Source organism: Capricornis sumatraensis, chromosome 21, assembly GCF_032405125.1.
Source record: "Capricornis sumatraensis isolate serow.1 chromosome 21, serow.2, whole genome shotgun sequence".
Taxonomy (NCBI): Eukaryota; Metazoa; Chordata; class Mammalia; order Artiodactyla; family Bovidae; genus Capricornis; species Capricornis sumatraensis.
Genome location: NC_091089.1, coordinates 25,600,837 through 25,616,158, shown reverse-complemented (window position 1 = coordinate 25,616,158; position 15,322 = coordinate 25,600,837). Strand labels below are relative to the sequence as shown.

Below are 15,322 nucleotides of genomic sequence, written 5' to 3'. Positions count from 1 at the left end.
TCTGGGAAGAGGGTTTTGATTAATTCACTGGTTAGTGAAGCTCTATTAAGAGATTTTTTATTATACTTTCAATCAAAATACCATCTAGTCTTGAAAATCCCATCTAATTAGGTCAATTGGTTAGAGCATAGTGTTATTATGACCCAACTAGACATTAGATCCTCATATGTGCCACTTATCTTTGCCCCGTGTTCCTAGATTAAACCCCTAAAGCCCTCTAGCCATCTGGCAACTGCAGTCGGGCCCACCTATAAGTGTTGTCTCTGCATCCCCTCACCCTGGCACCCCACCAAAATAAAAAAAAGATAACTTAAAAAATATTGGCCAACCTTATCTCAATGACTACTATCTTTATACATAATGATGAGACCCAAATAGTCAAATAATATTTTCTGAAAACATATAACTTTAAAAGAGGAAGAACTAGTGATAAAACCACCCTTTCTCTGCCAGACAAGCTACTCCTTTGTATCACCAAAATGAAGCTTCCAACTTCCTGAACTTATATTCTGAGTCTCCTTCGCAACCTTCCAGTTTTCTAACAGTGGCAAACACTTGAAAAATCTGTAACCCTGAGATTAACTAGCACAAATGAACACTTGATTAAAATTAGGAAGAGTGGGACATAAGAGTCTCTTGAAAAAAACTCAGATAGAAAGAGAAAATAATCAAAATAAAGATTTTCTCTTCTCAACAGAGAGAGGAAAATGATTCCAATTCCTGTTAATATCTTAACAGAAGAAGATATACCTATTATTGTTATTTTCTATATGCTGATTCCACAAATATTAAAGTCTCATTTAAAATGTATAATATTATAATAATTATTTAAAAATAAAATTATAGTATGGTTAGTGCTAATAAATGATATTGCTGCATATTGTTATTTGTCACTATGCAGTCAAAAAATACTTGAACATACATTAATATAATGATGCATATAATGCTCTATTTTAATACATGCACTCCTCAATCTCCATCCTCCCTGAAAACCATAAAACAGCAAACCACTTCATATTCTATAAAAAAGATAGATGGAATATAATGAAATAAAATATTTTAATTAAAAAAAAATCAAAATAGTACATAGTAATAAGTCAATATGTATATATATACACAAATATATCTAATGTGATCAATAACTATCTCAAATGAGCTGTTAGAAATTATATATTTTACTAAATTATGGACCATCTCATCAAAAACGATTAAAATGGCAACACATTAGGCATTAGCAGAATGCCATTTAAATTATTCCCAGCTGCATCTTAAACCACAATTAGTCAAACGTGCTTTTTAGAAAGTTGTTTTAACTGAGCAAATGCTTTTTGAAAAATTTAGACCAAAAAACTATGTATTATTTTCTCTCACTGTATAATTACAAATTGGGTGGCTTAAAGCTTCACAAAGTTATATATCTCACAGTTTCTATGGTTCAAAAGTCCAGCATATTTTAATGGGTCTTGTGCTCAGGTTCTTATAAAGCTGAAATCAAGGTGGAAGACAGGTACATTCTTTCTTGGAAGCCCAACTGGGAAAAGCTTCCTTTGGTCAGAATGTATTCCTGGTGGTTGTAGGACTTAGGTCCCCATTGTTTTGCTAGCTGTTGGCAAAGCATGCTCTCAGCTCCTAACCACATGGCCCCCTCCATCTCAGCAGCAGAGAATCTCCCTTACAATGAATCCAACTCAGGTTTTGAAATTCTCTGCCTGCTATTTCTGCTATAAAAACTCTCTGCTTTTAAAAGGTTAATGTGATTAAGTCAGACCCACCTAAAAGAGCCCCCTTTCTTCAAGTTAACTGTTCCGTATAACATAACCATAGGAATCAGAGATCATATGTACACTTTCCACTCACACTCAAAGGTAAGGGAATTAAACACACGTGAGAGTCATTTGGGAGTCACCTTAGAATCCTGCCTATCGCAGAACACAAAGATTGAAGAATCACAGTGACAGACAGGCATGTGGATTTAGAATCAAACAAGTCTGAGGTATAAACAACTTGGAATAAGATTTAGAATACTGCCTTAAAGTATAAACTCCATGTTCTAAGCAATATTTGAAACATTACTTTGAAAAGGTCTGTGCTTGAATAAGTATTCTATTAATATAGAGAAATCTCCCATGGGTTTTAGAACAATTTCTCTGGTAAATCTTTGTAGCTGTGGATGTAGTAATAAGAGGTCAAAAATTATTTCTCCTCAACTCTAAAAACAGAAGGAAAGAAAAAAACATTTTATTACAAGATTATTTCATCCATATTCCTTTTTCTTTCCAAAGTTTTGGTTTTAATTTTTATAGATTTAAATTCTTGGCAAATGACAAATTTAATTTGTCAAATGTTCATAATACATTAAACAAGTTAGAAGTCAAATAGTCAAACGTATCATCAGCAGGATGAATGAAATTTTGATACATTCATTCTAAAGAACACTAACTACAGCTACATACAACAACATGGGTGAATCTCACAACAATATCCAATAAAGTACAAGACACAGAAGAGTATTTAGAGTATCATTCTTTTGTAGAAATTTTAAAACCAGGAACAACTAAACTGCATTGTTTAGGGATGCTTTGTTGTTGGGTCATTAAGTTGTGTCCTTTTAAGTGTCTTTAAATTTATTTTCTTACATTTCAAACAATCCTATTTTTAACACTGTATTGGAATTAATAAAGTCTGACGTTTGTACAGCATGATTCAATTACACAATCTCAAGCTATTGAATTATATTGATTTACTGCTTAACAGTTTGATTTCAGTATCTGTGTAATATTTATAACTATAATACTTCAAACAAATATTGAGGCAAAAGGAACTATTCAACTTTTATTCTTTATTCATTTGATTTATAATCAGCATAAACCAAGGAGATATCTCAAGTCCCTACATAAGACCGAAATCATAATGTCTTTGCTCAAACACTTCTGGTAGCTGGCATTCCCTATAGAAGGAAGGTCAAACTTTGCAACATGGCGGTAGAGGCTTCCCATAATTTTGCCCCCAACTATTTTTCCAACTTCATTTTCCACTGTACCCTGCACTTCAGCTATTCTTGACTGTGTACCATCTCAACTTGCCTTTGATGAAATAAAATCTCACCTCCACCAAAACAATACCGAAAGAGTACAATGGTTTTATGGATGTCATGGATTTTTATGGCTAAGAAATTATTTTTAATATTGTGTTAAGTACAGAGGCACTCCCCTGTAAGAGAGAAGGCGATATTTTAGCTGAAGTGTAAGGTCTTAACTAAAATGATTTACTGTGAGGTAATATTAGGCTTCAACAATAGTTTCTGCCTTCAACAATAGCTCAGTCAGTAAATCATCTGCCTGCAATGCAGGAGACCAGGGTTCGATTCCTGGGTCGGGAAGATCCCCTGGAGAAAGAAATGGCAACCCCTTCCAGTATTGTTGCCTGGAGAATCCCATGGACAAAGAGGCCTGGCAGGCTATGGTCCAGGGGGTCACAAAGAGTCAGACACAACTAAGCGACCAAACACACACTCACAATATTATCCTATGGATTAAAGTAACTGTGTCCAAACTGGTATGTGCACACCCCAGGAAATGCATGAGATGACCTACTGAGATGAATAAAAACATTAAAATTTATGTTTGTATATATTTAGTAATAGTTGGTCACGGACAGGGAAGCCTGGTGTGCTGCAGTCCAGGGGGTCGCAAAGAGTCGGACACAAGTGAGCGACTGAACTGAACTGAGTAACAGTTCTATAGATTTTCATTTTTGAATATGTGCTATGTATTAAGTATTGATACAGAACTATATGTAATTTATAAAAATACACATGTTGGGGGAATATTCAATTTGTTTTAATCACTAGAGTGCATTATTTTAAGTTTGGAAACCAAAGCAAGGACTTTGGAATCCACCTGAAATAGTTTCTTGTCCCAACACTAAAACACTAACACTTAGAAGCTGTGTGACTTTAGAAAGTTATCTTAATTTAAACCACAATTTTATCAAGTATGTAATGAAAAATGTTCATCTGATAGGATTATTGTGAATGTTAAAGGGGACATTTTGTTTAAAGTTATTATCTCAATCCTTAACCAATATATATTAATAAGTTGATAAATGCAAGGCATTTTTATTAATTGTGTTACATTCAAAACTTTCTATTGCCTAAAGAAGCAATGTACTCATTAAAGAAGTCTAAATGAGAAAGTCACCAGTTTCACAGCTTTAAAAAAAAAAAGCCCATCTTTTCCTGCTTCTGATGGGACTACAAATGGTATAACTGCTAAGGAAAACAGTATGGAAGTTCCTCAAAAATTAAAAATAGAACTACCATGTGATCCAGCAATCCCACTTGTGGGTATACATCCAAAGGAATTGAAAGCAGAGTTTTGAAGGGATACCCTTCACAGCAGCACTATTTCTAACAGCCAAAAAGTGAAAGTGAAAGTCTCTCAGTCATGTTGGCTCTTTGCCACCCCATGGACTATACAGGTCATGAAATTCTCTAGGCCAAAATAATAGAGTGGGTAGCCTTTCCCTTTTCCAGGGGATCTGCCCAACCCAGCGATTGAACCCAGGTCTCCTGCATTGCAGGCAGATTCTTCTCCAGCTGAGCCACAAGGGAAGCTCAAGAATACTGGAGTGGGCAGATTCTCCAGGGAATCTTCCCGACCCAGGAATTGAACCGTAATCTCCTGCATTGCAGATGGATTCTTTACCAACTGAGATATCAGGGAAGCCCAAAGATGGAAGCAATTCAAATGCTCATTGACAAATGAACAAAAAAAAAAATATAGTAAATACATAAAATAGAATATTATTCAGCCATTAAAAGTAAGGAAATTCTGTAACACAATTTAACATGGATGAATTTTGAGGGTATTATGCTAAGTGAGATAATCAATCACAAAAGACAAACACTGTGTAATTCCACTTATACTGTAGGGGGAGGGAGACTTCCCCAATGGCTTGAAAGGTGAAGAATCTGCCTGCAACGCAGAAGTTCAGTTCAGTTGCTCAGTCGTGTCCGACTCTTTGTGACCCCATGGACTGCAGCCCCCAGGCCTCCCTGTCCATCACCAACTCCTGGAGTTTACTCAAACTCATGCCCATTGAGTCGACAATGCAGAAGGTTCCAGTTCAATCCCTAGGTTGGGAAGATCCCCTGGAGAAGGAAGTGGCAACTCACTCCTGGGAGAACACATGGACAGGAGTCTGGCAGGCTACAGTCCATGGGGTAGCAAAGAGTCAGACATGGCAGGGTAAGCATGCATGCAATTATATAAGGTATCAAATGTAGTCAGATTCACAGAATCAGAAAGCAGAATGGTGGTTTCCAGGGGCTGGAGGGAAGGGGAAAGAGGGAGTTCTTTATTAGTTACAGAGTTTCAGTTTTACAAGATGAAGACATTCTAGAGATCTTTTGTACAACAAAGTACATATGCTTAATACTATTGTATCACACACTTACGTATGTTTAAGATGGAAAAGAATATGTTATGTTTTTTTAACCTAAATAAATAAAATTAAAAAAACAGTCCCCAAATCTGGTTATAACTAGTTGGTGTGTGGTATTTAAAAAAGAAGATTCCATTGTGTTATGGGGCTGGGAAGTGATTTTTATTTATCCCATTAATTACTGCCAAAGATGTATTACACATGATGCCCTCCTTTCCATCAAAACAAATTTTGCAAAAACAAACAAACAAACAACAAATTATCAAGCAATAGACATACCTCATGGTATGATGTAATATTATGGTCAGTTGGTTCAACTGATATTAAGTTGATAAAATCAACAGTATTCTATCAAGCACTGACCATAAGGAGAGAAGAAAGGGACAAAAAAATAATCAGATCACACAGACTTTTGGCTTGGAAAGGTGAGGAAATTGTATTGCCACCCATGAAGAAAGAAAAATTTTTAAGAAAAAAAAATTTCTTTTTTTTTTTTTTGAAGAGGTTAGCTTGGAGGACCTAGTATGGGGAATGGAGAAAAGAAAAATTTTTGAATTTGTTTAATTTTAAGTGCTTTGGAATATCTTGATGGAAAACATCTAGTGCAAAACCCAAAGCAAAGATCTGAACTCCAGCAGAAGCATATTAAGTCCTCAAAACAGACATACAACTGAAGCTATGGACGGGGGTACCACTGCTCAAGAGAAAGAGAGAGTAATAAAAGGAATTCAAAGTGTATCTTAGTCAAATTATTTAATCTTAAGGATACCTAAGTAAATAAATCCATGAAATTTGGAAAAGTTTGCCGTCGAATTTTAATAGCGCTAATACAATTATCTACAATGGTCTAGTGGAAAGAGTGAAAACAAAGAAATTATACCTAACTAAGTTGCCCTTTAGATACAAAGGAAAAGGAAAAAATATTTTTCAGTTGTATATAAACCCCAAAGAATAGAAAATAGGAGCCCTTCTTTAGGGGAAAAAATCATGATGAGGAATTACCACTAATCAACAGATGGATCAAGTCAGATAATTTAGAGGTAAAGAAAACCAGGTAAAAGAATGGGTGATATGCATTTAACCATAATAAAGGGACAATAACTGCAAGAAGCAAATTACATACTATAACATAAAGAACCTTGACAATAAAAGCAATGATATAATTTAGATAATATAACAAAATATATAACAATTAGAATAAATGTAATGCATTCTAAACAGGGATATCAGTAACAAGAAGGAGAGAAATGAAAAAAGATTTGTTCCTTATTTACCACTAGAGAAAGTCAATAATATGGTATAAAAGTGAAACTGTAGTTGAAAAAATAAATATAATTCAACATAGATATTTTTCTTAATCTTTTCTGTCAATGTTAGGAATAAACACTTCTATGAATAAGACTTAATCTATTAGAAAATTTTTGAATTTCATGTATTTTTGTGATGTTTTGGTAATATATTTTATTCTTCTTAAATTAGCATATAGTTGTCATCCCAGTTTTAGAAAATCACTTCTGCTTCTCCATATACAGTATGGCTATCAACCATTATCTCTAATCTTCTTTCGGGATACTTGTTTAGATGGATGTCTATAATGATACTCATAATTAGTTAATGGTTATATCCAGGCAAGAGACTTAGAATGAATTTTTGGCAATTTTTTTCCTTTTCACTTAGAATTTTGGGTAATGAGGAAGTATCACTTTTAAGAAAACAAAGTCATTTTTATTTTCTAGAAGTGGAGTAAGAAAAAAAGATGCAATATAATACATTAATGTTATATTATACTATATTATGTTATGTTAACATTATAAATATATGTTATATTATATTACATTATAATATATAATCATTAATGTATATATGTATCTTGTATTTTAACTCATTACACTGTGATTTTGAGTTCATAACACATAATTAAAATTATATCATGGTATTCTTGATTTGTTAATACTTAGATTAGCTTCTATTTTTGTAGCATCTATTATGTGTCAAGCATATGCTATAATACTATATGCTTATGAAGTATGATTATTAATTCTCATCCAAAACTAAAACTAGGCAAAGTTTTGGATGCAAATTAGGAAATCCTCAAAGAGAAATTCTCAAAAAGAAGCAAAGAGAACTGTGTCTTTAAATAAGAAACTTCCTATTAACAAGCAGAGACATTATTTTGTCAACAAAGGTCCGTCTAGTGAAGGCTATGGTTTTTCCAGTGGTCACGTATGCATGTGAGAGTTGGACTATAAAGAAAGCTGAGTGCAGAAGAATTGATGCTTTTGAAGTGTGGTGTTGGAGAAGACTCTTGAGAGTCCCTTGGACTGCAAGGAGATCCAACCAGTCCATCCTAAAGGAGATCAGTCCTGGGTGCTCACTGGAAGGACTGATGTTGAAGCTGAAACTCCAATATTTTGGCCATCTCATGCGAAGAACTGACTCATTAGAAAAGACCCTGATGCTGGGAGGGATTGGGGGCAGGAGGAGAAGGGGACGACAGAGGATGAGATGGCTGGATGGCATCACCAACTCAACGGACATAGGTTTGGGTGGACTCTGGGAGTTGGTGATGGACAGGGAGGCCTGGCCTGCTGTGGTTCATGGGGTCACAAAGAGCTGGGCACAACTGAACGACTGAACTGAACTGGACTCGCAACTCCAGTAAATGTCAAATCCAGGATTTAAATCTTGCTTTAAAATCCTTACCCTGCCCACTATACCATGTTTCCTGCCATCCATGCTGTCCATGAAGTTTACATTGCCATCCTGGGACTATGAAAAGGAGCATAAGCTAAAACACACTGGATTCACTTTAATCTTTCCTAGTGAGATAAAATATCTTGGCAAATACAGCAGCTATTAGTGAGAGGTCTTTATGATCTTGACGTGGAGATCGAAACTTTTGGAAATTCTGCTGCCACATCCCTGTATTTCCTTCCTCATCTTTCCTCTATCCTATACAGAAAGTCCAGAGTTAAAATCTTGACAAGCAGAATCTCAGAATCATTCAGAAGGTTTCTAGAGGGAATACATATGTGTTGGGTCTTACCCCTCACCTTCACCATAGTCACTAGTAACACAACTAAGAAGAACTAACAGAAAAGTTAAGGACTGGTATCTTCAGAAATAAATGTGGGATAGTCCTCATATGGGTTCCCCAGGTTACTCAGTGGTAAAGAATCTGCCTGTAATACAGGGGATGTGGATTTGATTCCTGGGTCAGGAAGATTCCCTGGAGAAGGAAATGACAACCCACTCCAGTACTCTTGCCTGGAAAATCCCATGGACAGAGGAGCCTGGCAGGCTACAGTCCGTGGGGTCACAGAGTCAGACACAAATTCGTGACTGAACAACTAGTCCTCTTGTACTCAGAGGGTCTGATTTCCTTCTAACATTCAGGGGTGTTAACTCGACAAACCCTTTGTGTCTTAATTCTCATGGCCAACTGGCCTCTAGTAAAAGGAAAGGAAAGAAAGTGAAGTCGCTCAGTTGTGTCTTACTCTTTGCGACCCCTGGACTATAGCCTACTAGGCTCCTCCATCCAAAGAATTTTCCAAGCAAGAGTACTGGAGTGGGTTGCCATTTCCTTCTCCAGAGGATCTTCCCAACCTAGGGATTGAACCCAGGTCTCCCGCATTGCAGGCAGACGCTTTACCATCTGAGTCACCAGGGAAGCCTGGCCTCTAGTAAAGGCACCCACTATTCCCTGAGAACCCAAAGGAGGTGCTGTGCTCGGGACTTGGACTTGCCATGGATGACTGATTCCTCCCAACAACTCTAAATGCCACTGAAGTCAGCTTATAAACCACAATGCTGAGACACATATTTGGGATCTCTTTAACCTCCACAAAGATATATGGTATAGTGTGTCCCAAAATATTTAAATGAAGGGGGAAAATGCATCAGTCATCAATAACAATTCCCACTGTGGAAGTATTAAGACATAAGCAAAATGTGGTTGTCTTAGTGACTACTGTTTTGACTTGTCTCTGTCAGAGATACAAAGTGTCATTATGCATAGCTGGCAAATCCCTCAGCTTTGTTTTCTAGAAATTCTACAGCAAATTACAGATCAAGACCCAGCATATATGATGTGAGCTTTAGTCACGGACTTAGGCCAAGTGGAAATGTACACGGACTCCTTATGTATTATTTTATTCACTCTGATGTGGTATTAAAAAAAATAACCAAAACTACAATCAGAGAACTAAAAAACAGTATCTGCTTATGAACCAGTCCATGAATATTCATTCTAATCACTGTACAATAATCAATTAGTAGTATACACAGTGAGAAAATATGAAATCTGAGGCTACCGATTGAGAAATGAATAAATTATCATTTTTAAATGATATAACTAGAGATAATATATTTTCTTTTCTGGATAAAAAATTCATTTTATGTTTCCTTGTGGAATAAATAACGGGAAAAAATACTAAATAAAGGGAAAAAATACATGTAAATGCTTTAAAAAAGAAAAAAGGCTGAAATGTTTGTTCCTACAAATACAAGGAAAGAAAACCATTGTTCATATTATTTGATTTTATACTTTGAATATTCATTACCTTGTTTGGTTAAGACTGAAAGACAAACAGAAATGTGAGTTTACGGTATTTCCTAATGACTTACAGAATGCAATGGATTTTTATAAAATAAACAATAATGCGTGAATAATATTACTAATGAAATGTAATGAAATTTCTGATTCTTTTCTAAGTTTACCTTTCCTAATATGAAGCAGTAAAATGTGGTTACATTTTAAAGTGTGATGTTTTAACTAATTGTTGCCAGAAAACAAAGTGTCAATCAGGATATAAAGCTTCTGAAAACAAACTAAGCTAGAACTATCAAAGATGTAAAACAGTAACCATAGTGAGGCTAATTTTAAAGGGTCACAGATTAAACATTGCTTCTGAATCAATGTCAAGCATTTCCTGTATCTTTTTAGAACTGTTTGAAGTTACCATAATTTCATACTTCTAAATTTCTGACACCTTTAAGGAAAGAACATAGAAAAGTAACAGTGGTAGTATGGAAAAGAACTGAGATCCCATGCTCAGCAAAGCACATGTATGTGTGTATACGCACACATGTGCGCACACAGTCTCACTCCAGACCTAAAATGGCTGAGTCGCAGGATGTTGTTGCTTGGTGACCAAACAGTATCTGCTCAGCCACACAGTAATCTGAACAGTGACAGATATGTCCCCTCAGTTTTAGGCATGGCCAGTACAAACAGTAAAGGGCATGTTTATCTTCTCCAATATTCTGTATTTTTAAGTCAGTTGTCACTTGCTTGATTTTATCATCAGTTACCTTGAGGCTTCAGGGGGAAAGTATTTGCAAAGCTATAAATAAATCTGCTCTTTTGGAAAAACAAGAGGTAGGACCAAGCTTCTTTTAGAATGAAAGAGAGTCCTGTTTCAATTAAGCCTGCATGGTGTGTCTGCTCTGTTCTAGTCCGACCTCCCAGTTGCTATCAGTCTCCCTTTCTCTCATTAAACACAGGGAGTTAATTAGCCCCAGCCTGTCCTCTCCCCTTCTCTCTTTCCCTTTTTGCAGTAGTAATGATGCCTAATTACCAGCAGCAATGGGTAACTGCAACACCAGGAATGAATTGCTCTCAGTGAAGCAAAGCCAGCCATGAACCTTCAAACCTCAGAATCCTAGAATGCTTTTCAGTCTACTTGAAAATATCATTCAAATACAGTACACTCTTTCAACCTATAAATGCTTTTGGATGCAAGACAAAAAAAAAAAAAAAACACAACCTTTTCATTCTGATGACTGCACCCCTGCTATCATAAAGAAAAACCATCACAGGTTTAAGTAAGAAATACTCTGATATGTGGGGAAACACATGATAAAAGGGATCTTTTATTTATTTTTTAAGTCAATGAAATGATGATTGGCTGTCTCTCAGAGAAGGAGGAGCCTATAATTCTATGTCAGGAGCAGCATAAAAATTTCATAAAGAGCAATAGGAAAGTTCATGAATTAAAAACCTCTTCAAAATTTCAAAACAAATGTGAATGAAAATCATCGCTCTTAAATACTACACAGGAAACCATTATGCAAGAACATCACCTCAAGGATTACATTTTCTCCCCTAACTATATAGAATCTTTACTGAAAAGAGAAACACATGTTATTTTATTATTAATCCTGGAGTTGTTCATCTATATTAGATTTCTTAACAACTCTGCATTAATTTTTCAATGAAAATGTGGTCCCCAAGAATGTGAATGCTGGTTTGAATTACTGGCATCCATGTTTATCTTAGTGCCTTTATGACCACTATACAATTTATGTTAGAATTTTTATTTAACGTTTTAAAAAAGAACACCTGTATATACATACAGTAGATGTAACCAAATCCATGCAGGTATAAACTCATTGGAGAAATACACAAGTGAAGCAATCTGACACATAAACAGAGGTGCCTAAGTAAAATATTTTAAGAAATGAAAAACAAACTCCCAGCTAGCAATTTACGAAATAAAACACACACAATCTTATTAAGCAATATTCAGATAAATATCTTAAATCATTATTTTATTCATCAATTAGTTCAGTACCACCCAAAGAAAAATACATTCATATGTTCTGAATTCTAATTTACTTTGTCTAACTAAGTTATTTTTAAAAACCAGGTTCTTAATGTTACTCCCAATATAAATGAATCAAAGTCCCTTATTCTCTATGACAGACTTCTGGCTCATCAAGATGTAGATAAACCTAAGTTCATCCATGCCCATCTAGTGCTCATTATTAATAAACCTATCTCACCATTGTCTTTAGCAATGCCACATGTGAAAGGCGAAGGCTGCGTTTAGAGTTCGCCCTCCTAGAAACCTTTCAACAATGATGCATATTAAAAAAAAAACAAACAGCAGAACTTTTATGTGTGTTTCCGTTTCACCTTTATTCCCATGTCCATTTTTCCATATAAATTTCAAAAGAAATATACTTCCTTCAAACAACTACCCCTAATTAATCTCAAGAAACCATAAACTGTTTTCCAAAAAGTCTTCCATATAATCCTTTGAAAAACCTTTCATGCATGTATGTCCAATTTAATATACCTCCGTTTGAGATAGATGAATAGCTTTCAAGGCATCTCCTTTCTAGCATCCTCCAGGAATACGGCACGGGAAACAGTTGCCAGTGAGAGATGGAGGAAAAGGAGCAAATGCTCAAGAAACCCCAAAGCGAGGCAAAAATGTACCGAATGCCAGATAACCCTCCCCCACCCCTACTCCGGACGACTACCCACCTAGCATGATGAAGAAAGAGGTCTTATGGATCTGATCTGCAATCCTACTTGTAGCCCACAGTTCCCATCTCCTGAAAACGGAAATTGACGCTGCCGCCGCTCCCCGACCTCACAGGCTTCTGCCTGGGGAGGCTGAGATACACTGAGCTCTCAGCGCCAGCGCCTGGGCTTGCAGCTTTGCGGCCGTGAGACTAGAGCCATCCCAGAATAAGGAACAAATACCGTACACCACTTGATTGCGCCCAAACCCATCACTCTTTGTTGTTCTTCATGTAGCTGCAGCTTTATTTGTGAAAGCTGCAAGTGAGGAAGGAAGCGGTGGGGGGCGGTGGGCAGGAGGAGGCATCTCCAGGACCCTATCTACCATCTAAATCTTCAGGGCAAGATCTCAAGGAGAGATTAAGGCGATAGGACAGCCAGGTGTCTCCCAGGCGGCGGTCTAACTAACAATAAAACCTGATAGTGTCCGTTGCGGGGGGAGGGGGGGTCGGGGGAACCCCACACATCCACGACCAGCGCCACGTTCGGGCTTTGTGCCAATAAAAAGACTCCGCAGACTATCGATCAGAATCATCTATTATCAGAACGTGCGGCTGGGGTTTCAGCGTGGCCTTTATGCGCGGTGGCGAAGGCGGGACACGCGCCGGGCGCACAGCGAAGGACGTGGGACAATGGCCCAGTCCGAGGACGCGAGATGCCGCCCGACCCGGGGATGGAAGCTCCGGAGACGAGGAGGGCTGCGCGCTCGAGAGATGCGCTGCTGCTTTAAAATACAGGACCACAAAGACTCCACGTTGGGGGAAACGCGCCTGGCTCACGCGAGTGGGGACGACTTGGGGAGGGGGAGTTGAGAAGGGTGGGGGCAAACGAGCCAACGGTGGCTCACGGCTCCCCCTTTCTCCCCCCACCCCCACCTCCCCGCCGGGCTGCTCCGGCAGACAAATAACAGAAGAAGGCGAGTCACTCACCGTGGTCTTGACCGGCACGTAGAGCACTTGCTTGGCGCCGCCGCCGCCGCCCCCGCGGACCTCGTCCGGCTGGCCCAGCTGGAAACCCTTCGATTTGACCCAGAATTTAAATTTGGCGTTGTCCGTGGAGCTCGACTCGCAGCCGTTGAGGAGCTGGACGATCCGCTCGTATTTTTTACGGGTCACCGTCTTGGTCTTGCCTGAGTCCCCGTAAGTCCGGAGGCACCAGTCCTGGAACTGGCGGTACACATCGCGCTCGCTCTCCATGTTCCGCGCGCCCGGCAGCCGGCCGGAGGCTCCCAGCGCACTTCGCACCTGTTCACCCCGGGCTCATGAAAAATGCAGACCCCCGCCACGATGTAGGGGACGCGAGGTCCCGGGCGCCGCCAGAGCCTGCCTCGGGTCGGGGGGAAGGGGGGAGGGATGGGGCGACGGGGAGGAGGGTCCGGCTGGGCACCAGCGATCAATGCCCTGTGCTACCAACTCTCTGGTTTCATTCGCAATTGGCGACGGATGTCTCCGGACGCTGTTCTCTTCCTTAGTGATGGGTCTCTAATATTGTGGGAGTAGGACCATCCTCTGGCCCGGAGGAGCTGGGTTTTGAATAATTAAAATCCCATTCCTTGGTTTATTAAAAATCCCAATATTGACTTGGGGTGGTCCCTCGACGCCTCGCCCGGGGCTGCGTCCGGAGCAGGCAGGTGGAGCGCAGCGCCGCCTCCCCGCGCGCGCGCGCCCCCGAAGCTTCCCGGCCTCCGGCCCCACCACCGTCCAGGAGCGAGGGCTGCGCCTCTCTCGAAAGCAGCTGCCCGGCCGGGCGCCTGAGAGCCCGAAGGGCACCCGGGTCCCCGGGCTCTCCTTCCTCCAGGGTCCCGTTCCGCTTCGGCCTTCTCTGTGTGGGGCGTTCAGGGACTAGAGAGAAAGTTCTTACCTGTCATGTTGTTAAGCCCATCAAATCCTGCTACACAGGAAATTTCTTAAGGTATTTTTAAAGCGGCTTAAAATGTCATTTCTTCAGATGCATTTAGGCTAAATTCCAGTCCCGTAGGTAGGTTCCGGGAGTTAAGTCCCAGAATTAGCAAAGCATCCACGGAGATTTGGCCGGAGTTCTCTAGGATAGCCGGTGGTACCCTGAACAGATATCCGCTCCAGGGGGAAGTGGGTAAACGAAGGCAGGCCGCTGGCGGCGGCTCTCCCAGATAACGTTGGGGCCCCCAGACAGGACTCCTCTGGTCTCTAATGAACTGGGTACAAGGCATAGAAGTAAGTTTATGATACAGATGCTTCAAACCCTCTGCATGAAATTAGAATATAGCGAGCTGTCATTTTCCCCTTGCTTGGTTACAGTTTGCAGTTCACGCGGGAGGTTTCGGATGTCTATTTTCCCCCTGCCACGTCATGGACACCCCCTCCTCTGCTCAGAGTAGCCAAATATGAGTTCCTCTGGACGATTTCTCAAGCAAATGAGATCAGCGGTTCCTCCATTCAGGATTTCCATCCGTTTGTTACAGAGCTGGAAATAGGGGAGTTCCCATCCTCCTCGCGCTGCGGTCGCGGCCGCTCCTCTTTATTCTACTCTCTGCGAAGGCCCGCGCCCGTCCCGGGAGGCGGCTCTGCCAGCAAGGCGGCCCGACCA

The 15,322-nt window shown here is 39.5% G+C and overlaps 1 protein-coding gene across 5 annotated transcripts in view; it reads right to left on the bottom strand.

The window, feature by feature from the left end:
• Nucleotides 1-13,953, bottom strand: part of NOL4 (nucleolar protein 4) — a 470,394-nt gene extending 456,441 nt beyond the window's left edge. For all 5 annotated transcript variants that reach the window (XM_068993684.1, XM_068993682.1, XM_068993685.1 and 2 more), the window contains exon 1: nt 13,687-13,953. In XM_068993684.1, coding sequence (XP_068849785.1) covers nt 13,687-13,953 — 267 coding nt within the window. The remainder of the gene's footprint in view (nt 1-13,686) is intronic.
• Nucleotides 13,954-15,322: the final 1,369 nt, after the last annotated feature.